Below are 23,101 nucleotides of genomic sequence, written 5' to 3'. Positions count from 1 at the left end.
AGCAGGGCCAGTCAAAGCGGGTTAGGCACTGTCTAGGATCGGAGATCCGCGGGGTTGCAGGGGATGGCGGGCACGAGAGAGCGTCTCAAGTGGAAGAATTAAGTTACAACAGACACTTAGAGGCCACGGAGAGCATTCACGCCTTCACACGCACACACACTAGGAGAGCAATGAAGACAAGTGAAAATGAAAACAGATCGAACTGGGTGGATTTAGAGAGAGACTCGGGAAGACAGTCGCAGACTGAAGGAAACCAGGGAAAAGGGAGGAGCTTGGTTCCAGTTCCTGAGAAGGGGCCGGTTTTATTGCTAAGATGGCCGCGCCCACAGCAGTTCTCCTTCCAAGATGGCCGCCGCCATGGGACCCGCGCCAGTATGGTGGCCGCACGTCACTGCGTTTCACCGTACAGGGCTTCTCAGCCGGGCCCACACTTAAAATGGCGGCCCCAGGCATCCAGAGTTCTCAATATGGTCCCTTCCGTGCTCATCTGTCTCAAAATGGCTGCCCCTGGCCAACTCAATACCCACTCTTACCCACCCCGAAGGCTGGAAGCCGACGTCCACCCGACCGGGGTGAAAACACACGGGCGACTATAGCCAAGGATTATGGGGCAAGGGGGCCCCAGCAAGCACGCGGGTAGCAGGCACCGGTCGCGTGGATCTTAAGAGGGAATCTAGGTTTCTACAGTTGGCCTAGTAGAGGCCCCCTCTGGAGCGGAAACAGAAGTGTGAAGACAATGCCCTGCGCCGTTCGTCTCGGGGCGCTGTTCCTTGGTCGCGCCCTGCCCTCCCTAGGAGTTGGATAAGCCCGAAATTGTTCAATTTGGGCTTCCTGGAAAACCTGGGGCTGGCCGGTCTCGCACTTCCCATTCAGGCCCATTCTGTCACATCCGCCAGGAGCAACGTCCCCGCCCCCGGTGTGCCTATCACCATCGCAGTGGTCCAGCAAGCTGCCTGGCCAGAGGTTTCATGTCTCACGAGCGCCTCCCGGACTCCCTTCTGGAAGCCTTTTTCCTTCCAAGGGAAGGAAATATACATACGGAGGTGGGACCAGGCTGAGGCAGAGCAGGTAAGTCTCAGGACGTCTGCTTCTTATGGATTGTCAACATTCCTCCCACTCCCACCCCCCACCCGCCCCCAATTCAGGGGTACATCCTTCCGGGGGAATTCTCTATGTCCGCTCGTGCTTTATGCCGGGATACACTTGGAGGGGAGAAGGGCTGCCTCGTAGTAGGAAAGGGTGACCTGTATTAGAGGTAGCACATCATTTCGAGCTTCCCCACATCTTCCCACGGGAAGACTGCAAGGGAAGGAGAATAGAGACAAAACCAAGGGAATAAAGGGTGTTCTACCAGGAACTGAACTTAGTTTCCTGTGATGTTTCTACAGGTTCCAGGGGTACCCAATGAACTTGGGGCACTTTCAGGAATAGAAGCTTTTCAACTGTTGATGAATTCCTGAGCCCTAAAAGGTCCTGGAGATATTTCTCTCACTCCAGAGGAAGAAACAGTAAAAGTAACCTGGTGAAGCTCCTGAAAACAGTGAAAGTAACCTCCTGAAGTGGGGAGCTACCCCTGTTCTGTTCAGGAGCATGCTTAGTTCCTTCTTGGTGCCCATGAAAACTCCTGGGAAGATCAAGTCTGTTTTAACCCCCGCATCCTCAGTCTCTGGCATATAGCAGGCATTCAAATATCTAACGAATGTGTTGTACTATTTGTACTTAAATGGCAAGCAGGGCATAGAAGGCACTAAAATAACCTCTTCTACGGTATCACAGCGTTGGGCAAATTCCAGAGGAGTAAGTGAAAATTTCCAAGTCAGCTCAGACTTGGTAAACAGCTATAAGTGCTCAACAAAATGTAATCTTGGTATTAGGTTTAAGGGAGCAGGGGAGCTTTTGCTCAATTTTTCTACACACTCAATTCTTTATTATGTTCTTAAGGGAACACTTCACCCTTCTGCATGTCATCCTTGTGCAGGGACCATGTTTCCCCGTATTGTCCCAAATTTAGCATATGTGCTGCTGAAGGGAGCACTTAATTTTCATACTCATCAGATTGGGGGGAAAGGGGACTTAACGGTTACTAGAGACAAGGTGTGAGCTTTAAGTAACCATTTAAAATTAGCTGCAACACTGAGTAACTTTAAATATCCTAGCAGATGGGCAGACACTGAAATCAAGGACAGCCTTTGGGTCCAAAGCTGTAAGCCCCTGGGGTGGGAACCTGTGTCACATAGAGGGAAGAGTTAGAGCAGTATCTAGTTCTGCATCACTACTACTTCAAAACACTGACGTCTTGGGCCTGTGGCATCCCAGCCTTAATAAATCCCTCACCATTTATTAGAAGTTACAATCAAGATCAGTTCAGTGCTAGAAATGCAATAGTGCTTTTAATTATAGTTACCTTCTCATTCTACAAACTCACTAGGAAAGAATCCCCATCAAGTATCTTCTGTTGAATAAGTACCCTTTTCCTCTTAAGTGATTATTCATTAATAAACTTACTTGGCTTCTAAATGGAACCCTACATTTAACTTCAAGCATCCAAATGGTGTGAGTATAGGCCAAATACACAGAGGTCATGAGTTATAATTTTTCTTCTACTCCAGTGAGTCTTAGTAAAAGCATTAAGCCGGCAATCCCTGAGGGAAGGTATGGCAGAAGAGGAGGGGAATCAGCCATGAAAGAGGAAAGCCATTCTTGGTTGGAACCCAGGACCCTTGAGGAAGCAGCATCAGAAATCAATCAATCCCCAATGACACACTCCACCCAGTCAGTGCAGCCACAGGACATAGGGTGAATTCAATCCAAACGGTTATTTATTCTAAAACTGGAAGCTACCGTCGTGCCTACATTTTTGCCAGAATGTTGTAGTGACAACAGGGGAGGAAAAAGTTACAGGTGTAAACAATGACACAGTTACATTTTTTTTTTTTAATGATAAAACCCTTTTTTACTGGCCACTTCCAAGAATGCTTTACAGGTTGTGCAAAAACATTTACAGGCTCCATGTGGTGTTTGTTTTTCTCACAAGCTTTTCCATCTACAGTAACTACGACAGACGTCCGATTAAACACTAAACAAGCCTTCTAAGGAAAACAAGGCTAGAGATCCCTCCTGTTAATCCACATTTTCCCCCTTAACATTTTTTTTTCATAATAAAAAGACAAAAACAAAACCCAGACATCTACTGTTGTTTTGAGTGATCTCTTGGACTAAACTGACAAGGACGTGGCAGTTTCACTCTCCACCCACCTAGAAAAAGTTGTTTTTTTTTTTAAAGATGACTTTCTAGTGTCAAAAATTAACAGCAAGTACCTCCCCTAACCCTCCTCCCTCCAAACCCCAAAGCGGCTTAAACTTCGTCTCCCTGGCCCTGAGGGCCTAGCATCCCTAAACCACGTCATAACTATAAAAAGATGCTGTATGCTGAGGACTAAACATTTGAAAAGGGGTGGCAGCTTCTGCCTCAAATTCAATTTTCTGTTACAACATAATCTTGTCCTAAGGGAATTTCTTTGGGCTCCAGTTTTTATCTCCTTGCCCTGCCACTATGAGCAAAGCTTTCTCAAAAACTCCCTTAATAATAATGAAAAGTTAGTGGGTTACAGAAAAGTTCATGCAATCACTTCACCCACTGCCACACACAAATCCATTTGACAGCACCACACAAAAAGCAGGTGCCAAGAGAAAGGACACATCGTTAGGGGCAAGCAAACATTATCGCCTACTAGCCACCCATTCCAGCCTCCAGGTCAGAGGTACTTGTGGAGCAGAAGGGTGTGTCACTGACAGGGGCAACTGGAGGGCCAGGATGAGGGCCTGGGCACCCTCATGGGCGTGGAGTAACAGTGGGAGAAGGAGAGAAAGATCGAATCTCAGCGCAAAATTTTAAACAGAGAACTGCCCAGGTGAGGAAATGACAGTGAAGCATTTTCTAGTAGCACAACCCAGGGTTCTCGCTAGTGTGTGGTGTTCGCTGAGTAAGCTCTTGGCTGAACAATGCTGAGCAGGAAGGTGAATTAAAACTGAAGCTCAGTATTGAAAGAACATTCTCCTATCCCACCCATGTTCTTGAACCAGCAACCTGAAGTTGTCTTATCAAGAACTGGGAGGGTTTTTATGGTAAAGTTAACATACAAAAACTAGCCCAACTGAAGTCTCCTGGCTAGAGGCCTCTCTGGGGACACGCAGGGAAAGCACCCCAGGAGGAATCCTGTTTTGGGAAGTTGGGAAGGGGTGCTTCCTTTCATGCACACGCTACACACGCTCACACTCACGCTCTTCCCCCAAGTTTCAGCAGCCCCTCTGAGCTGCCTCCCACCCCCCACCCTCCCCTTTTCTACTCACTCTCTACCTGTGTATCAAAAAAGCCAGCAGGGCCCTGGCCCTCCGCACTGTATAAAATAGCTGCTATTCTCAGCACCCGGGCCTGGTTGCCCACACCACAGGATTCACCTATATACACATCCTGCTGCAGTGAAAAGAATCCTGCTTCGTTTCTGTGTGAGCTGAAACCCTGAGAAACGTTCCTTCTCTCGAACTATAAGAGGACAGATTCTCTAACAGAGATGATTTCAGAGACTTACCACCTGTCTCAATCTTGGAAGACAGAGTAGAGACTGGCAAATCACAATCTTCAGGCTGAGGGCTGCAATCCCAACTCTTCCCCAAGATTTTATGGAAATCCATTAACTGGCTGCAAGCTGTTCTGCTCTGCAATCAGGGACAGTCCCTGTGCCTCCCTGGCCTGGGATTCTATATAACAGAACCACCCAGGTGGCAGTATCCATGCCTCAGCCAAACAGCACAAAGGCACGGAACGTGGAGACAGGGACACTATGGCCTCCCAGCCCACCAGACCACTTATCCCAAGAGGGAAAGGTCAGTAAAGAAAATACAAACGGTTAGTTGGTGCAAGTGATTGATAAGAGCCAATCGTTTATTGTCACTGCCCCAGTCACAAGCTCTCCCTCCATCCCCACTCCTGCCTGCTATGGAGAGTGCCCTCACAGCTTCCTTCCCCGCCCTCTCCGACCACCTCACCATCACTCTCCCTCACTCGGCTGCCAGTCCAGCTGCCTTACAAAGTCAGAAGGGTGACATTTTCAGTTCTTTTCCTGGCTGACTGCAGGGTATAGGACAGGCAGCCCTAAGTGCTGCTTTCTGCGCAAATGTTTTTTGATTACAAATATCTAACTAGGTTTGAAATGTTTTATAGAATAAGACAATATTCTTTTCAACAAACTTTAAAAAAAATGTACAGTTTCGTTGTTTCCGCCTCCCCCCTCCCCCACCCCTGCTTGCGCACCCTCCCCCCACCGCCCCTCCCCGGCAGCTCAGCCCCACCCCGACAGCCCCTGTTTTCCTTGGTTGTGTTTTGGGGGGGTGCTTAGCACCCCCAGAGATTCAGCTTCATGGCTGACAGGCGACAATGGCAGGGGCTTCACCGATACCCTTGGTAACCGTAGTAGTTCCTGTAGTATCGGTCTCTGTCCTGGGGGTGGTGGTAGTAGTAATTCGGCCACTAGAAGAGAGGGGAAACCCTGTCACTCGGAGCCACAGCTGGTCGAGGAGAGGCATGACCCGCACTCCTCCGGTCCTGCCCCCCTTGCCTCGCTATCCCCAGGTGATACTTACATCCCGATTGTACTGTCTGTAATAGTCTCTGTATCTGTTGTAGTCATAATCTCGCCCATAATATCGATCATAGTCTCCCCTGTATCGATCGTAGAAATTACGGTAACCCTGAGAAAGGAGAAAGAGAAGGGGTGAGGATTTATGGGGTTTTCAGCATCAGAATCCACTGCTATCCCCCATCTTAAACGAGACACATCTTAGCTTCATATCATAAACAGGCTTAATCTTCCCATGATAAATTCTTCAGAGGAATAAATGAAATGGGCAAAACCCTAAGCCCTGAGAAAACAGCCCAAACCACTCTGCTCCCCCAAGCCAATAGGAATGGCTATCACGGCCCAGAGGGAGGAGCAGAAGGAGAGCTGCACTCACCCCTCTGTTTCCAGACTGCCCCCAGTACTGCTGCCCGTAGGCCCGGTTGTCGTAGCCTCGGCGCTGCCCGCCCACTGGAAGAGAAATGGAGAGCGCGCTCAGACAGCTGGCGTGGGGTCCTGGCTCCACATCTGAGTGGAAATCAAAAAGTCGGAGCCAAAGGCAATTCTGAGGGAATAGGAGGCCTGCTTCTGTCAGGCTTACACAATGTTAATTAAAGCACCAGCCAGGATCTTTTAAAAAGTCTGAGAGGGGAGGGCAGAGGAATAGAGACACAAGAAAACCAAGCCACCTTGCTTCTGAAGCTCCCCAATTCCTGCAAAACATTTAACATGGCTAAAGGATACATGGCAGAGTCAGAAACAGGAGTAAAAACTGCCATTCGTAAAGTCACAGACCTTCAGCCCTGGAAGGGATCTTGGACAGCATATAACCCAGACCCACCGTCTTAGACAAATGAGCCCAGTCTAAGTGATGAGCTCTTCCAGGGGAGGAACTGCTGGTATTCCCAGTGCCTAACACATAGCAGGCACTCAAAATTTTGTAGACTTAGACTTATAATAACACACACACACACACACACACACACACACACACATTTTTAATGGGCAGTGAATGCACACTGGGGGTGGGGGTGTTAACTGGCAAACTAGACATTCAGGATGGAAAATAATTCCATTAATAGCCTAAGTTACTTTGTAATCTAAAAAATTACTGAATAATGCATTCACTTTCCGGTCAATACAGTTGGGATGATCCAATAGACAAAACAAGACAAGAAAACTTAAGATGAGGCCCTGACTGCACTGCAGAAGTCCTTCAAATAAACTACAATAGTGAAGGGGGAATCCGTATGTAAAAGTGAAAACTAGGCAAATGAGAAGACTCAAGCATTGCTTTTCAAGGAAACAAAGACTTCTGTTGAAAAATAACTACCTTCGGTTGAAGGGTGATGGGAAAAGCACCAGAAGCAGGCGGTAGAGTACACAGGAAGACATGAGCTCTGTAAAGCAGGGACTTCCTTACTGCCAGTGACTGGACATGGTCGGCCTGGCCTGTGCTTGTGGGGCTGGGCACTCAGCACAAAGAACAGACTGAGGCTGGGGCTGGCAGTGCTCCAGGACTCACCATAGCCTTGGCCTCGGCTTCGGTTCTGCCGGTTGCGCTTGTTTCGATTGTTTCGGCGGTTTGTCCGCTTCTCCGAGGGGGGCAGCAGCTTCCTTGCCTCCTCCTTGTACTTAGTGACAATGGGCTGAGCTTCCTCTTTCTCCAGCTCCCCGTATGTCACCTCATCCATATAGTCGCATTTTTCAGGCAGAGAGAAGTTGGCTGTAAGAGTGAGAGAGAAGCTTGTGGGCCTCCAAGTACATGGATGGATAAGATCTCATTATGAAAAGTCCACTGCAGGAAGAATACAAACACATGCTGGGTTCACTCTATAAGTCTTCCCCAAACTGTAGCAGCCTTAGACAGACGGCTATCTGCAAACTGTAGATTTACAAGTTCTCAAGTGATCCATAATAAATTAAAAGTGAACTGAGTTAAGGTTTCTTATCAGGACAGAAACAGGCAGTCAGAGGCTAAAAGTAACTGAGAAACTTTGGTGTTGGTTAAATAAGATGCTAACAAATACACTTTTAAAAGAGACTTAATGAGGGAGGAGGGTATAACTCTGTGGTAGAGCACATGCTTAGCATGCATGAGGTCCTGGGTTCAGTCCCCAGTACCCCCATTAAAGGTAAAAAAGAGAGACTCAAAGAGAAACTGACCCAGGCCTAAAGGCACGTACTCATCTTTACAAGGAGAACAGAAAACAAGAGTACAGGGTCTCATTTACCACATGCGTATGATGGGCCAGCACATTCGCCAGTCTAGACACTAAGTTCAGAGGCTGAGTCCCACTGGAATTCAGTTCAGTGAGGGTCTCCTGATTCTTAGATGAATCAGTTAGAGCTCATTTTTACAAAACCGAACTTAATTCCTCCAACTGTCTGAGTATCAGTTATGGACTGGCACAGTTAATTCTGCATAAACTTGGAGACTCTGGCTCTTAGATGTGTAACAAGCTCCCGTGCCTGGGTGTTATCAGAATTCCAAGAGCTGGTAGTTGATAGGACAGGTAGGATGCCAGGAGCTGAAGGCAGCAAGGGGAAAAATCAAAACTCTGAGGTGAGCAGCAGGAAACTGGATCCAGATAGTTAGTTTCACCTTCTAGGGACCTTGCTGTAAGGCTTTGTATTGCACATACCAAAAACCGAAACAAACAGCAAAATCAAAAACAAGCCTAATGTGATACTAGAATTCAAAGTAAACTGATGAGATCATTCACTCCAACCACCACTGTATTTTAATTTGAACCACAAGAATCTCCCACCTCCAGAATACAAATTCAATGAAGGCAGAGCTCCATTTCATTTACTATTTCCCTACGTCTACAGCAGTACTGGACAAATGGAGACACCCCAAGTACTCACTAAATAAATGATTGACTCATTGAAGCCTCCACCCTGAGTTTTAATCATTCTGTGGTCTATCACCATTTCCCTTTTTGTATTTTATCAGAATGAGTCAAGGGGTTATTGCTTCTCCGTTCACTCTGCTCCTTCATTAATCTATAAGTGATCACACCTATTAATTGACTCCTCAGATTTATACTTTAGATGTGGAGATTCACTCCAGGTGCTAAGAGGCCCTAGTAAGGGGTGCACTGACCAAGGACAGGATCCCGAACCTGTACAACTTAGCCCACCTTTCATCTCCAGCATTATAGACTCAGGCACATCATCTCCCTCCACTTCCTTCCTCAACTCCAGCCTCTTCTTCCAATCCTCCTCATTAGGGACAACCACCACCACTTTCCGAGAGAAAGTCTTGAACAGCAATAGCTTCCGCCGTTGGCCAGAGTTGTACACATTACACTAGGGACAGGAGGAACAGATGTTTTAGGAATAAAAATTAAACTCAAATTCAACCAACATTTATTGAGCACCTTCTACAAGTGAGGCCACCAGATTCAGGGTCTTATTTACACAATCTCTTTTAATTCTTTAAAAATCTACTTGTTATCCTATTTTGCACAACTTGAAAACTGAGACTCAGACAGGCCAAGACTTGTCCAAGGTCATAAACCTAGTAAGTGGTGGAACCATGAATCCAAATGAACTCCAACATTCTTTCATTGCCTCCAGTATGTTTTATAATCTGGATCCACATACTCTCTGATAAACACACTAAGTGCTGTATCTCTGAGTTCAAAAAAACATTACAACCATAATACACAACCACTTGGGTCATAATCAGGTAACCTGATTCTATTCCTCAATTTAGTCTTTCTCTACATAAGCACCCTATTTTGATTCCGAGCGATTTTATCAGATTAAATGGTTACCAAATTTTTCATCCTGGACCATCTGTTAAATTAGGTTTCTTTTGAATGTTTAAACAATACCTGATCAAGAATGAAGTTCCTCTTTGTCCGGGAAGCAATCTGGACCAGCTTACTAAGGCACTGGGAGGCTTGCTGAACTAAAAGGTCTCGGCTTTTGGGGTCCATCTCTGGCTCCTCGAGCCCCTTCATCTGATAAATTCGAGAGGAAGAGAAACACAAGAATTTATGCAGTCAAAGCCCAGGAGTCATTCGTAAATTCCACAAAATGCCACCACATCAGCTCACTGCCATTCCTCACTGCTGTGAGTGTTGTCCACTTCCTACAGGAGTCATTTCCAGTCTCAATCCGGACATATTCCAGATTTTATCAGCTTTCGGAAGTCTGACAACACAGCAAAGGGAAAAAACTCTACCTTCCATACATACTACAAAATCATTTCTTTATTTGTGGGGCCCTGGTTCTCAGACATTTGAAAGACCAATACCACTGGGAAAAGACTATGAGTTTCTTGGAACCTCAAGAGCAAATACCACAGCTGACTAACTTCTACCAGAAACTCACCCTCATTTGATTGAGCACAGTCTCAGCTCCCAGGACATTGTATCTTTTCTCAGGGTTTTCCTTTGCGTATTTCAGTGCCCACTGGGTCTTTCCAGATCCAGGCAATCCCACCATCAGAATCACCTGCAAGTAAACAGAATTGCTATGAAAAATGAGTGAGGGTCACGTTTATAAAGCCCAATTTAAGAATATCCTCCCATGACCAAGTTGGATAAAGCTTTGAGAAGAAAAGCTACCCACCCACTATTCCAACAATGAGCACCAAATTTCGGCATACTGTCTAGCATACCTCACATTCCTCTAGGGTCTTGGGAGGGACCACAGTGCGCACACGCTCCTCAACAGGCACAGCATGGATGAACACAAACTCGTCTGGTGGTGGGAAGAAGGGCTCCTCCTTCTGACCAAAATTTAATTCTACAACACAATTTTTGCAGAGGACATGGGGTAGGAGGGCCCGGTCTGCCAGGGATTCCTTGTTGATACGGAATGCCACACCTAGGTCTTCTCCATTCTTGGAAAAGGAAAGTTCTACTTCTTCTGCCTCAAAATTCTACAGTGACAAAAGATAAGAGCATTTATGGGCATACAGGGTTTGAGGCTGATTAAATCTTACAATTTAATCTTTTTCTTTCTTAAAAAAAAAAAAAAACAAAACAAAACTCTGCTGCACAACTATGCAAGCAATGCATCAAATACAAAAAAGACAGCAGTTGATGGGAAGCAAATTGAACTCCCAGTGCCCTCCTTGCTACAAACCCATAACTTTTCAGGAGCACTTACAGCAAAGCAGCCAATGACATCATTCTCCCCAAAAGTCTGGCCAAATTCCTCAAACTGCCCACTCTCTGCCTTGAGTCCTCGTCCATCAAAACCATAAGAGAATTCATCCTCACCTAAAACAGTCAGCAGATTAGTTACCTTCACCCAAACCTTCTGCGGAGTACCAAACACTGAAATGATTAAGTTAAAATAACTTTACCAAGTTGAGGATGGGAAAAATCAACAGACCATCCAACTCGAAGGAGAGAAACCTCTGTGCAGCCTTCTTTCATTGGGAGATTCTGGGTTACCTGGCCAAGTCAGAAAAGGAACTTTCAGATACCCTGACCAACTGGAGCAAAGTCTGAGTTAGAAAGACACGATTTCGATATAAACCAAACATGACAACCATCATGCCTCAACATCAGAAACACAACTGTCAATGTACTTAAACCAAAGCCATGGGGGTCAATTTCTTCGTTACTAGAGCTAAGGTTTTCGTTAAAGCATGGTGCCTTTTTCTGCACTAATAAAATACTGGTGGGCACAAGTCCAGTATGTAGTAGTTTAATGACTAACTTAATAAATGAACGGTCTTAATGAGCTGTGTATACTACCTTGGCCTCAAAGCAGACCTTCCCCTTTGTCACTCCATAAGTACTTCTTGCCCCAGACCAAAGGGTGGGGAACTTCTCTGAGAAAAGGGGCTGCCCTCCATAGCGGTCTTTGCTCACTTGAAAATGGAGATCCGAGGTATCTGTTAAGAAAGAAGCAATCTGTTTACTCCAATGCCCAACACTTGAAGTCACCAACACAACACAAATATACCCAGTTGCCAAGAATGGATACAAAGTCTAAATCTCTTAAAAATTGCAGGCCATTAAGTTTTAATCTCTAAAATCACTTCTGATTGGCTAGAAACCCCAACCTGTCTGCCTTATACATACATGTGTCCAGGTTCACAAGAGTCTGATCCTCCTCCTCATCTTTTGCTTCTTCTTCAGGGGGTGGTGGAGACTTTGAGCTATACACATGAGAGAAAAGCAAATACAATGTAACCAAATCCTCTAATTTGAGGGATGTCTGCATGGCATCACTTTTGTTTAAACTATCAGTGAATATAAAATTCCAGCAGACGGCTTCTTTCAACAAAAGAGAAAAGGGCAACGGGAGCTTTCAGGGTAGATTCAATCTGAAACTTAGGCCTATAAAAACCTATTCCATTTTTAATCCACCCCTCTTTCCAGACTCTCCAGTCAGCATCAGGTATACCAAAATCAGAGCAGACACTCCCTTCAATGAAAGGGACTGTTTCCCTCACCGGCTGTGGTAAGCCTCCTCTCGGAATTCATAGTAAGCTCGGCCATGTTCATCCTTCTCATCCCGCTGTCTCTTTACCCCCCGCCGCTCACCATCTGAGCCTGCTGGTTTTGACTTTTCACTATCTTGGTCATCTCCTACAAAAAGGAGGGAAAGAAAATCAGCAGTTTTCATACTGGAGTGTAGAATAAGCTCAGAGCCAACAGAAACTAAAGGGGGACCTGGACATCTGTCTAATCAGAAGAGCCAGGTTATTCCCAGAGCATCCACAGAATGTTTTATTTCCAAAGATCATCTTCCTGTCATTGGTTGGGATTTTATTTTATTTTTTAAAAAAGGGGACAGTATAGGCTAATTACAGCCAAGCAGTAGATAAAAACCGGGTAATTTTTGCATTCTAAATTTATCTGCTTAAATCAGGTCAAACTTGCAGATTTTCCCACCAGTATGACATAAAAGAAATATTCCATAAGTCTTTTAAAGACTTCATAGGTTAATTTTGATTCTTGACTGTAGATCTGGATTTAAACTAGACAAAATGTACATATTTTCTAACACTCTTCCACAGCTTCCTGTTACAGAAGCCTCAACTTTTTTTTTCTTTATTGAAGAATTTGCCTTTCCAGCTTTAAACCCCACAACCAACCACGTCTTTACTTACATTGCAAATGGACTCAGGTGCATATACAGAGCTGAATTTTTATCATGCATTTTTAGTGAAACTTGCAAGAGCAAACCATTAAGTCACAAGAGACCCATAAATAATACTGCATCTTTACTGCACGTAATTTGGGGCAGAAAGATGTTGTCATATATTTAGCAACATTCTTTACAAGAGGGAAAAAAAAACCCTGAATTTTTCCTTGCATTTTGTGGTTTGCAACACTAAGGTTTTTAATAACTTATTTAAAGAAGTCCTTTATCTCTCAACCTTTTTTTATCTGCTATTTGGGGTACACATTAAGTCAAAGGTTATGTAATGGCATTTTTGTTTCAGGACATAGGGCAAACGATCTGCAAGTTGCGTGTGACTGTTGTAGAATGAGTTCCAATTATACCATCAGAGCAAATAGCAACTTAAAAAATGTATTATAAAAGGAATTTAGGCAGGTCACTTCATAGTAAGAATTGGAAGCAGCTCTGGTTTTCCTTCCTACTCTGACAGACAGTTATGCATCAGTTCTAACCATCCAATCACTTCAAAGGAAGAGAGCAAGGTCACTAACTCCCTGGGGTAACTATATGTTCTCTTCCACAAGGTTACTCAATGGGCCCACCAACAGCCCAATCATTTCAATTCAGGAAGTCAGGGACCTGAAATGTAAAAGGCCACCTAAGTGTCCAACAAATATACAAATTTGCCCATCCATCCACTCAGATGGAAGATTAAAATTTAATCATTAAAAATTCTGGCAAGGTAAAACTCCTAGCCAAGTAACGTTAACTAATTTATTCTAAATGCTCTAGATTAAGATTTTCTCTTCTGCAGTTAACTATTAAACTTGACACCTTCGCACCACAGGCTGCTGAAGCAGGAGCGAAGTTAGATTTCCAGACTTTCTGTGTGGCTCAAACTCTAGTAATGTGCTTTTGATGGAGCGAACCTTGACGAAATTCTATTATTGCTTAATATTTTTACAGCGAAAAAAGTCAATAGTCAGGTAGCCCAAAGGCCGAAACCTCCAACAATCGGTCTGGCTGTCCGTGTAATCAACAATTCCTCAGCGGATTCCCGGTTTAGGAAAAGATAACCAGCACCGCGGGAGGCTGCTCCACAGGTAGCTCGTAAGCAGTTCTCATGCAAAACCGCTTACTTCCATCCACTACCACCAAGCAACCAAGTTAGGCAGGAACCTCCCTCCTGCAGAGTGGGGCCACCAGAAGTGGCCAACTCCCCCCGAAAGGTGGGTAGAGAATAAAAGCCACCTCCCCTGGCGAGTCCCACCAATCGGCGAGGGGAATCGGACCCCGCTGTGCAAGGCTCAGTGCTGGGTCGGGGCGCACTCGGCAGGTTGGAGCCGGGCTCCGCTGCCAGCTCCTCACCCTGTTCCTCTGCGGCCTTGTCAGCCGGCGCCTCGGATCCCGGCGTCTCGTCCCCGCTGCGCTCCTCCGGCTCATCTTCCTCCCCTTTGCCGGTGCCCTGCTCTTCGCCACCATTTACCCCACCTGACCCGGCCGTGGCCTCCTCCGCGGGTTTCTCGGAAGCATCAGGCTCGGCCGCGGCCTCCATGGCTGCCGCCTCCGGGGGCTCCGGTGGCGGCTGCGCGGCCTGGCCCGAGGCCTGAGCAAGAGGTGGCTCTTCGTCTTCGTCCTCAAGCAGCGCCTCCTCGTCCTCGTCCTCCTCCTCCTCCTCTTCGTCCTCCTCCTCGTCCCCTCCCGGGCCGCCGCCCGACGCGGCCACAGGCCGAGGCTCCGCCTTGCAGGCCCCGCCGGGCCCGGCCCCGCCACCGCCGGCCTCGTCCTCGAGCATCTCGGCGTCCAGCGCCTCCTGCAGCCGCTGCGCCAGATCCACCTTGAGGCCGCGTGAGTCCAGGCCCCGCCGCTGCAGCTCCGACCGCAGCTCGGTCACTTTCAGCCGCTTCACCTCCATCGCCGCCGCCGCCTCCTCCGCCTCCCGCCGCCTCCTCCCCTGCGAACCGTCGACCGAGCCCGACCGCGCAGGCGCCGCCGCCGCCCGCCTCCGCCTCACGCGCCAGCACTGAGCCCGCGCGAGCGAGCGCACGCACGTACGCACGCAGGCAGTGAGGGCCGCGCGCAGCCTCCGCTACGTAGTGTTTGTTTCTCCCCGCTCCTCCCTCCCCTTTTCGGCCCAAACAACGCAGCGGGGAGCTGCTTCCCTTCCAGCGCCCTCGGTTCCCCTGTGGCGGGCGGGCGCGCGCCGAGGACGACAGACTTCCCTCCCTTTACCTCCCGCCCCCTCTCACCCCCTGGGCCAATCGCCGCCGGTAGCTTCACGGCGCAGCCGCACCGGAGCCGGAGACGGGAAAGGCTGGCTTCGGCTCAAGTGCCTCGTAGCACCGAGGCGTGTGCTCACCCGTCCCTCCGTACTTCCAGCCCGGGGCTCCGCGCAGCCGCCCGCAGCTCCCTCGCCACACGCCCCTCCCACCCCGTCACCAGCTTTACTCCCGTCTGACCCGATCGCGCTGTCGTCGTAGGGCTTGCTCGCTAGTCTCTGTTCCCTACTGTCTATACGTGCAACCACTTGAGACAGAAAGAAAAAAAGCCAGAAGGGAAGCAGGGAACTCTTACAACATGAACGCCTACTAGCAATTGTCTTTCTGTTTAGTCAACAAAAGGGATTTCCAAAACCAAGGCATACAGTAACCCCTGGCCCTACTTTTCCCTCAATCCTTCCAACTTCTACCCAGCAACAGGCCCCCTGACCTCGCCTTATTGGCCAACTTGAATCGTCATCTGCAGCTCTGATTGGTCATCCGTGATCTCTCGGATTTTGTTTTTTTCAATTGGCGAAGGTGCCTGGGGATTTTTTTTTTCCCGGTTTTTTTTTCCGGGTTGGTGCGCTGTGGAGGCTGGCGAGGCGGGGTCGTTTCTGCGGGATTACTTTTCCGAGGCCGCTTCTGATTGGGCGGCGTCGCCCATAGGCGCGACCCTTTAGACACCAAACTGTCCGGAGACAGGATCATGTCCTCTGTGTGCCCCTGGCTCGTAAACCGAAACCCAGCGGGGAGACTGCGGGCTTGGCCATTTGCAGGGGATGAGGGACTGGCCGCGGAGCGTAGGGGACTTGCAGCCGAGAGGCGCTGCGGCCGTGTCACTCTCGGCTTGTGGTTGGGGTGCACGGACCGCACTCATCTCGGCTCCCCAACTACTGGCCCAGAGGTCAACAAATGCTGGTTGAATTAAGTGCAGACAAAGAGCTGAGATGGAGGCCGGCCAGCCCTCTAGACCTCTTTTAGCATCTGTCCCCGCCTACTCCCTTCCACTTCCAGGTCAGAGAGGTGTGTCCCAAGGCAAGGAGGAAGCAGATTCCGCCGGCGTTCGCACGCCTGCCACAATTCCTTAGAACGGCCTTCGCTTTTTCATGGAGTCTCCTCACCCTAGAATCGCCTCTTTAGGAAGTCGATCGATCTCTGGCTCTATTTCCACACCTTCTCCTTGATTAGTTTCCTGCACTTCTAGAGATTGAAAAAAATAACTGCAGAGAAGAGAGAAAAGGGCTGTAGTAGAATCAAGCAAATCTCATTCCCTGGGAGGCCTCCTGGAGAAGGGTAATTTCCTGCATTTTTACGTCACCTACCAACATCAGTTATTTCACTCCTATCCCCAGAGCTTCAGTTGCTCTTTTCACTGTCCAGTTCTGCAAGAACATCGGGCGACAGAGTTATGGAGAAGCGTCTGCAGGAGGCTCAGCTGTACAAGGAGAAAGGAAACCAACGTTACCGGGAGGGGAAGTACCGAGATGCAGTGAGTAGATACCATCGAGCGCTGCTTCAGCTGCGGGGTCTGGATCCAACTCTGCCCTCCCCGATACCCAACCTAGGACCTCAGGGCCCGGCCCTTACACCTGAACAAGAAAACATACTGCACACCACCCAGACAGACTGCTACAACAACCTAGCTGGTAAGAACAGGGCTAAAGGATGAGAAGAGTGCCAAGGCAGGCACATGAAAATCTGAGAACATTGGGGGAAATGCTTGACGTGCTTTTCTGCTGTCATCTAGTTATCTGCCATGAATTGAAATATGTTTTCAATCTGTAGGGCTCTAGTTCAGTTTCTATAGAGCGGTGCTTCTCAGACTTGGAGAGTTTGTTAAACACAACTTACGGAGCCCCATCCCCACGATTCCGATTTAATAGGTCTGAGGTGTATGTGTTGGGGGGGAATGGGGTGGGGTTACCGATTTGCATTTCTGACAAACTCCTGGGTGGTGCTGATAGGTATAGGGATTTTGCACGCTATAGAGAAAATACTGAACCAATGTTTACGGCGTTGTTTCTTTAGTATTTAAAATATAGGAAAGAAGGCACTTGCTTTAGGTGGTGGTGTAAGTCATCCATCTTAGATGTTTTGGATAAATTTTCCTCATTTTCCTCCTTCATATCAGCTAGATGATAACTAGTATCTTCCATCTCCAGCTGGCCTTGAGTGAAGAGATGGATTCCAGAGTTAGGATCACTAGGATTAATCTGCTAGAAGAAAGGAGACTTCTTAGGTCTGTTCTATGGCAGGCAAAATAACTATAGAGCTAATGAAATTATTTTGAAATATATTAAAATATTCTAATGGTCCCAGTTGAGGCCATAGAAATTATTAGTTTTTAAATTTTGTAATAGTTGTTTAATTTTTTTTATTACATCACTCATCAGCTATGATTTGGTGAAAATATTTTTTTTACAGTATGTGTCTAGTGCTACTCTTAGACTCAACTAACAATAACAGTAATTATAGTAGCTAATATTTCAGTTCATCCAACAATTATTTATTGGGTACTGAGGATACTTCAGTATAATAAAACAGATAAAGATCCCTGCTTTCATGGAACATATATTCAAGTAAGGGAGATGGGCAATTAATAAAAGAGGAACATATACTAGAAGATGATAAGTCACCTGGAAAAGAATAAAGCAGAAACTGGGTATAGTGCATGCCACAGGCATAGAATTTAGCTAGTGGTCAGGGAAGGCTCATTAAGGTGACATTTATGAAATGCCACTGGCAGACATTGTTTAAGCCCTTTACGCACATATATAAATATGTTTAAATGTCACAACAGTCCTTTGAGGTAGATTTAAGGAAACGGCTAGTAAGTGGTGGAACTCAAATTAAACCTGGGCAATCTTCACTGCAAGTGCTTAAATTCTTATTGCAGAAAACTGTACCTTATTAGTGAACTGTACCTTGTTAGGTTACAGATTTGGGAATTGACTAGAAAGCAAGAAAATGAGATGTTTTAGAGTTGGTACTTACAAATATCTTGGCTATAACGTAGACATGAAGGCAGAGACTATGGCTTAGCCATCTGTAGAGCCTCCACTTGGGGGTACCTGATAGATGCCCCATAAAGACTCACTGAATTAACAGTTTTCACTCACTGAGTGCCTAGAACATATCGGGCATTTTATTTATGGTATCTCTCATCTTTATAAAAATTCTGCAAGGTAGTTATGATTGTTCCCATTTTCCAAATAAGAAAATCAGATCTTGTCACTGTCAAGCCCTCCAATGGCATTTCATTACACTTAGGAAACTATTCAAACTCTGACCCTCATCTGCCCAGCCTGACATGATCTGGCTCCTCAGAGGTTGAATTCCCAAAGCACGTGTCCACCTTGTAGCCTGACTTCTGTCAGCTGGAATGCCCCATCCCTTGAATGATCCTTGTCAGTCAGATCTTGGCCCCAAAGTCACCTTCTCAGGGAGGCCTTCTGTAATCAAGCATCACTCTGACCTCATTCACCCTCTTTCCCAGCACAGCTCTATTTTCCTTAAAGCATTAATAAATAAATGATTTTTTTAGCATATTCATCCTACCTAGGGACTAGCTCTATTTACTCATCAAGATGTCTGTCTTGTTCCTTTTATCCCCTACTCCTAGCCCTGCCCAGCATGTGGTTAGTTCTCCACAACTAGTTGTTGAATGACTGAATGAATGAAGAAGCTACAGTGATGGGTTAGTTGAACACGGGAAATACCTGAGTATAAACCATGTGGCCACTTGGTGGGGATGTTGTAGAAGGGATGCAGTCATCAGCCCTGACTCTCCCTCCTCAGCACCATGGCTTAATAATACTGTGTTTAATTTCCACAGTTATGAAACAGGGAACCCATTTCCCTTCTTAGTTGTAGAAAGGCAGAACATTGACCTGAACATTGCCTCCTAAACAGGTTTTGTCTTTTGAGGTCCCACTCTTTCATTCAAGGAAACAGTGAAGTAATATATCATCCCTGAGGATGATTTTTGAGTTAGAGAGTCCTTGGTTCATATTCCTTGCTCATTCCACCCAGAAGTTGTGGGATCTTTTGAGGGGGCGGGGCAGGTAATTAAGTATATTTTATGTATTTTTTAGTGGAGGTACTGGGGATTGAACCCAGAACCCTGTGTATGCTAAGCATGCACTCTACCGCTGAGCTTACCCTCCCCCTAGAAGCTGTAGGGTCTTGGGTGAGTTACTTTACCTCTCTGAGCCTTGAGTTCTTCATCCACAAATGGAGATAACACACACTGATTTCATGGGGTGGATGAGAAGATTAAACAAGCACATAGCACAGCAGTTACTATTTCCTCACACAATTAATGGCAACCATTGTTCACAAAGCAGCAGGGTAAGAATTGTGGTGAAATGGGAGATTTCAAGACAGAGAGCCTTGGGTAGAAGAGATACAATGAAGAGTTTTAAGTAAATCTTAAAGTATGTTCCTATCATGTTTTATAACTGGGCCTAGCCCACACTAGGTACGGAGTAGGTGTTTGGTAGATACTAAAGTAAAATGTAAGGTATATAAAGCTTGTATTACTGCTCTGTCCCCAGTGGCTAGAAGAATGTCTGGCCCATGGTCAATACTTAAATTTATTGTTGGATGAGCGAGTGTTGTGGATGACATCCTATGTCTGGTGCTGTCTTGAGTCAGCCAGTGGAACTCTTCTGTCTTCCTTCTGTTTGGCCCCGTTAGCCTGTCTCCTGCAGATGGAGCCAGTCAACTATGAACGGGTGAAAGAATACAGTCAGAAAGTCCTGGAACGACAGCCTGATAACGCCAAGGCCTTGTATCGGGCTGGAGTGGCCTTTTTCCACCTGCAGGACTATGACCAGGCTCGGCACTACCTCACGGCTGCTGTCAACAGGCAGCCAAAAGGTGAGCAAGAAGGAGACTGAAGTGCTAAGTACAAGAAATGGTCCCACGGCGGTGGTACCTGTGGGAGAATGTTTTATCTCATTTTACTTTTTCAATTTATTGAATGTTTTGAGTAGGTGATCATACATTCATACAGTTCAAAATTCAAAAAGTACAAAATATGTAAGGAACAGGCGGCCTACCCTTGTGCTCTTGCCTCCATGGGAAAGCAATATTGTACATCCTCCAGAAATAACCCTCCCACCCTCCTCCAGTGAAAGAGATTTTTAAAGTGTTGCTTTTCACGTTTCAGTTCCTAGATCAGGACTGAAATAGGATCTGGAATCCAGTGAATGAACTTGGTAATCCTTGCTTCTACAAGCTCACCAGCTAGAGTCTGGCCTTTGCTTAACTATCAGTTTATCCTTGAGCTCAGCTAACCCCAGGTCTGACCTAGAAGAAGGCTTGATTCCAAGGCAAAAAGATATTGTAATGAGGATGACAGACTCATTCCTGTGTCAGTGGTTCTGTACTGAAAATTGTCTCCCATTTTGCATTCTGGCTTAGAGCAGCTACTGACGTAGAGGGTCCCCAAGCATCCAATTCAGCAAAATCTTTCTACGTGAATGGGAAGGCCATTATGAAGATAATAAAGATACAAAATATGAGCTATTTGTTCATGTTTGTTACTTTCAAGTACACAGATTAGCTGCCACCCACGTATAGTAGCTTTAGAGGCTGTGCTGTAACAATAACTATTTCTTCAAACTCCTTTTTATCATTAAATTAGCAACCAGCCCAGCCCTGCACAGAGATTTTTTTTTAATTCAAAGTGATTGAGGAATGAGATTTACTATTGCAGAGAATAGTTGCGATATATGCAGATCTTAGATTTTAAGAAATGAGAGTGTGTTAACAGTCCTCTCCTGCCCCAAGGTGCAACTATGGTCTGTCTCTAACTGTCTTCTTTGCCCCGTTCTAAGATGCCAACGTCCGGCGGTACCTTCAGCTGACACAGGTGGAACTCAGCAGTTACCATCGGAAAGAGAAGCAGCTCTACCTGGGCATGTTTGGTTAACAAAGAAGAAAGATACCCCTCCACTTGAACTTAGGTGAACCACTAAAGACCCATCGAGGGGAAACTTGAGCCTCAGCAAGAGAAATTAACCCCATACCTCTGACCCAGGTGGACTTCTGTTTTGTTTCTAGTTCTGCACAAACTCTACCATGTATACAGTCTGTGTCTGTTTTTGTCTCTCCATTTGTGTATTTGTATGGCTTTCAGTACATTGTATTCTTGGGGACATTTGCCTTGAGAAATACAACCAGAAAACATTCATCAGCTATAGGTGGAATTAATCATATCTCGGGCATAGATTTTTATGATGGTGGGGGGAAGGTATAGCTCAGTGGTAGAACATGTACTTAGCATGCACGAGGTCCTGGGTTCAATCCCCAGTACCTTCATTAAAATAAATAAATAAATAAACCTGATTACCTCCCCCTAAATTTTTTTTTAAAATAAATTTTAATAATAGACGTTGTTAGATGTAGTCATATACAGAGGAGAAGACTAGCAGAGGATAAAAATGGTAATAAACATAAGCAGAAAGGAGGTTCTTTCTTCAGTTCCTCAGATGCCCAAAGCCAAAGTTACACAGGCTGCAAACTGGCATTTTTTTTTTTCTTGGTAAAACTAGACAGTTGTAAATGGGCCCTGCCATGGCTCAAAATGAAAGATTTGAAATTAACCATTTTGATTAAACTTAATTCCTTTTTCTTTGTAATGTTTCACATACATTCACATCCTTTTCCCCCCACAAAAGTTCCTATTGTTTCTCTTGGTAATCTCTAGTCCTCGCTATTGTTCAGACTCTGATTGTTACTTATTTATTTTTTCAGCAAACTCTTGTATCTTAAAACTCCTGGAGTCAAACTTTTGAGTATTTATTTTATAATCTTTTAAAGCCCTCATGCCAAAAGAAAAAAAAAACACTCGAGTAAACATTTTAATTTTTAATAGGTGCATGTCTATAGTATGCTCAGTTCTTTTAAAAACATAGGAAAGACAGATTACCAGGTCTTCTAGGAACAGTAGCATAAAAGCAGAATAGGAGCATAGTTGTGTTCTTTACCTGTCAGCTTGTATTTTGCAAGAGCTCAGCTCCTTACAGAATGAGGGAAACAATGAGGAAGGGTTCTCTTTCCTTAGTGTCTTTTAAGCACTGACAGAACTTTCTGGAAGCTTTGCTGGGCACAGGTGCAGGCTGCAGATCTGGTGCAGTCATGGCTCAGTAGGAGGCTCCATCAACTAGGAGCTCCTCTGTCATTCTGTGCATTTGTTATGAGTCATGTCCACAGTATATGAGTTGTACGGAGGGGATGAGACCACATAGCACTGCCTCTCCCTGTATGAGTGGAGGTAATAAGCATGTGTCATTTGCCATCAAGTAAGCACAGACAGATATCAGAAAGAAAAAAAAAAAAAACGCGTAGTCTTGCCAATTGTACACGGGCTCTTCTCCCTTTATTAGTAATGGCTCTCTCCCAGCGAGCTAATCTCCTCTTTGTGTCTCCCCAGACCCTTAAATAATACAACCATCAGCTTACAACAGAAAGATTTTATACCAAATAATCTTGTAAGTCCAAGGATAGGAATAACAAGAGTAGAATATTTTATTCCTTTTCCAAGCTTCTTAAATGTCTCAGCCTTGATTGTTGACAAAATTATGTCATGGTTGTGTGTTACATTTGTTTTGGACTGGTTTTGCTTTCTGCTTTTTTTTTCCCCCAAAGACTTGATGTTACAGTAAGCTATGTTCTGCATCAGTGAGGAAAAAAATAAAGCTGATGTTTAAAAATTTTTTTAGAAATTCATTGCACTAACACTTTTATTAGGGATACTAAGAAACAAAGCGGTCAGACTTAACACTTTGGTCTTTAATTTGAAAGCCAGCTCCTAACAGAGATGTTAACGAACAGGAAAGGGGACAAAAGTCAGCAGTCAGATGTGGGTCTGGAAGAGGTCTGGCCAGCCCACATCCTGAAGGAAACAGCCAGAGGTACCTAAATCTCTGTACTCAGAAGTTCCTGGGTGATGAGGCTGCTCACCTTACCAATCCTTAATGGTTTCCACACAGGATTTGAGGGTTTGATTGAAGAGAAAGCATTCCTGGTGGATGTGAAGATTCATACTTTGGCACATAAGGGACAGTTTAGAACAGCATTTCCCGAACTGATACCCACTGCCTTTATAATTTT

General features: G+C 45.7%; 2 protein-coding genes, 1 long non-coding RNA gene and 1 other non-coding gene across 5 annotated transcripts; 2 read left to right on the top strand and 2 right to left on the bottom strand.

Moving 5' to 3' along the window:
- The first annotated feature begins 297 nt into the window (after window positions 1-297).
- On the top strand, window positions 298-3,182 carry LOC123617250 (uncharacterized). Its single transcript, XR_006725385.2, has 2 exons — window positions 298-1,068; window positions 1,389-3,182. It is a non-coding gene; the product is annotated as an uncharacterized LOC123617250 (long non-coding RNA).
- On the bottom strand, window positions 1,934-2,035 carry LOC123617267 (U6 spliceosomal RNA). The gene has a single exon (XR_006725400.1). It is a non-coding gene; the product is annotated as a U6 spliceosomal RNA (small nuclear RNA).
- Window positions 2,798-14,919, bottom strand: HNRNPUL2 (heterogeneous nuclear ribonucleoprotein U like 2). Of its 2 annotated transcripts, XM_010956446.3 has the most exons (14): window positions 14,088-14,907; window positions 12,046-12,181; window positions 11,672-11,748; window positions 11,342-11,481; window positions 10,945-11,035; window positions 10,746-10,858; window positions 10,252-10,515; window positions 9,963-10,085; window positions 9,461-9,589; window positions 8,762-8,930; window positions 7,141-7,341; window positions 6,013-6,086; window positions 5,641-5,748; window positions 2,798-5,527 (listed from the first exon to the last, which is right to left on the bottom strand). In XM_010956446.3, the coding sequence occupies exons 1-14, from the start codon at window positions 14,632-14,634 to the stop codon at window positions 5,447-5,449; spliced, it is 2,253 nt and encodes a 750-aa protein (XP_010954748.2). In that variant the 5' UTR covers window positions 14,635-14,907; the 3' UTR covers window positions 2,798-5,446. The 2 variants fall into 2 exon arrangements, 1 of the variants encoding a protein (XP_010954748.2); XR_012509561.1 differs by lacking the exon at window positions 6,013-6,086 and having other exon boundaries at window positions 5,485-5,527; window positions 14,088-14,919.
- A 609-nt stretch (window positions 14,920-15,528) lies between these two features.
- On the top strand, window positions 15,529-22,703 carry TTC9C (tetratricopeptide repeat domain 9C). Its single transcript, XM_010956451.3, has 4 exons — window positions 15,529-16,273; window positions 16,361-16,626; window positions 19,679-19,861; window positions 20,824-22,703. The coding sequence occupies exons 2-4, from the start codon at window positions 16,389-16,391 to the stop codon at window positions 20,916-20,918; spliced, it is 516 nt and encodes a 171-aa protein (XP_010954753.1). The 5' UTR covers window positions 15,529-16,273; window positions 16,361-16,388; the 3' UTR covers window positions 20,919-22,703.
- The last annotated feature ends 398 nt before the right edge of the window (window positions 22,704-23,101 follow it).

This window comes from Camelus bactrianus, chromosome 10 (assembly GCF_048773025.1).
Source record: "Camelus bactrianus isolate YW-2024 breed Bactrian camel chromosome 10, ASM4877302v1, whole genome shotgun sequence".
Taxonomy (NCBI): domain Eukaryota; kingdom Metazoa; phylum Chordata; class Mammalia; order Artiodactyla; family Camelidae; genus Camelus; species Camelus bactrianus.
Note: the sequence above shows the minus strand (reverse complement) of the source record. Positions and strands in the feature narration are given on the sequence as shown.

Coding starts and splice junctions, on each gene's coding strand:
- HNRNPUL2 (XM_010956446.3), bottom strand. CDS start 14,634: ATGGAGGTGAAGCGGCTGAAAGTGACCGAGCTGCGGTCGGAGCTGCAG. Junction 12,182..14,087: donor CAAGGCCGCAGAGGAACAGG/GTGAGGAGCTGG, acceptor TCCTTTTTGTAG/GAGATGACCAAGATAGTGAA. Junction 6,087..7,140: donor AAGCCGAGGCCAAGGCTATG/GTGAGTCCTGGA, acceptor TTTCTCTTCCAG/TGGGCGGGCAGCGCCGAGGC.
- TTC9C (XM_010956451.3), top strand. CDS start 16,389: ATGGAGAAGCGTCTGCAGGAGGCTCAGCTGTACAAGGAGAAAGGAAAC. Junction 16,627..19,678: donor CTGCTACAACAACCTAGCTG/GTAAGAACAGGG, acceptor TGGCCCCGTTAG/CCTGTCTCCTGCAGATGGAG. Junction 19,862..20,823: donor TGTCAACAGGCAGCCAAAAG/GTGAGCAAGAAG, acceptor CCCCGTTCTAAG/ATGCCAACGTCCGGCGGTAC.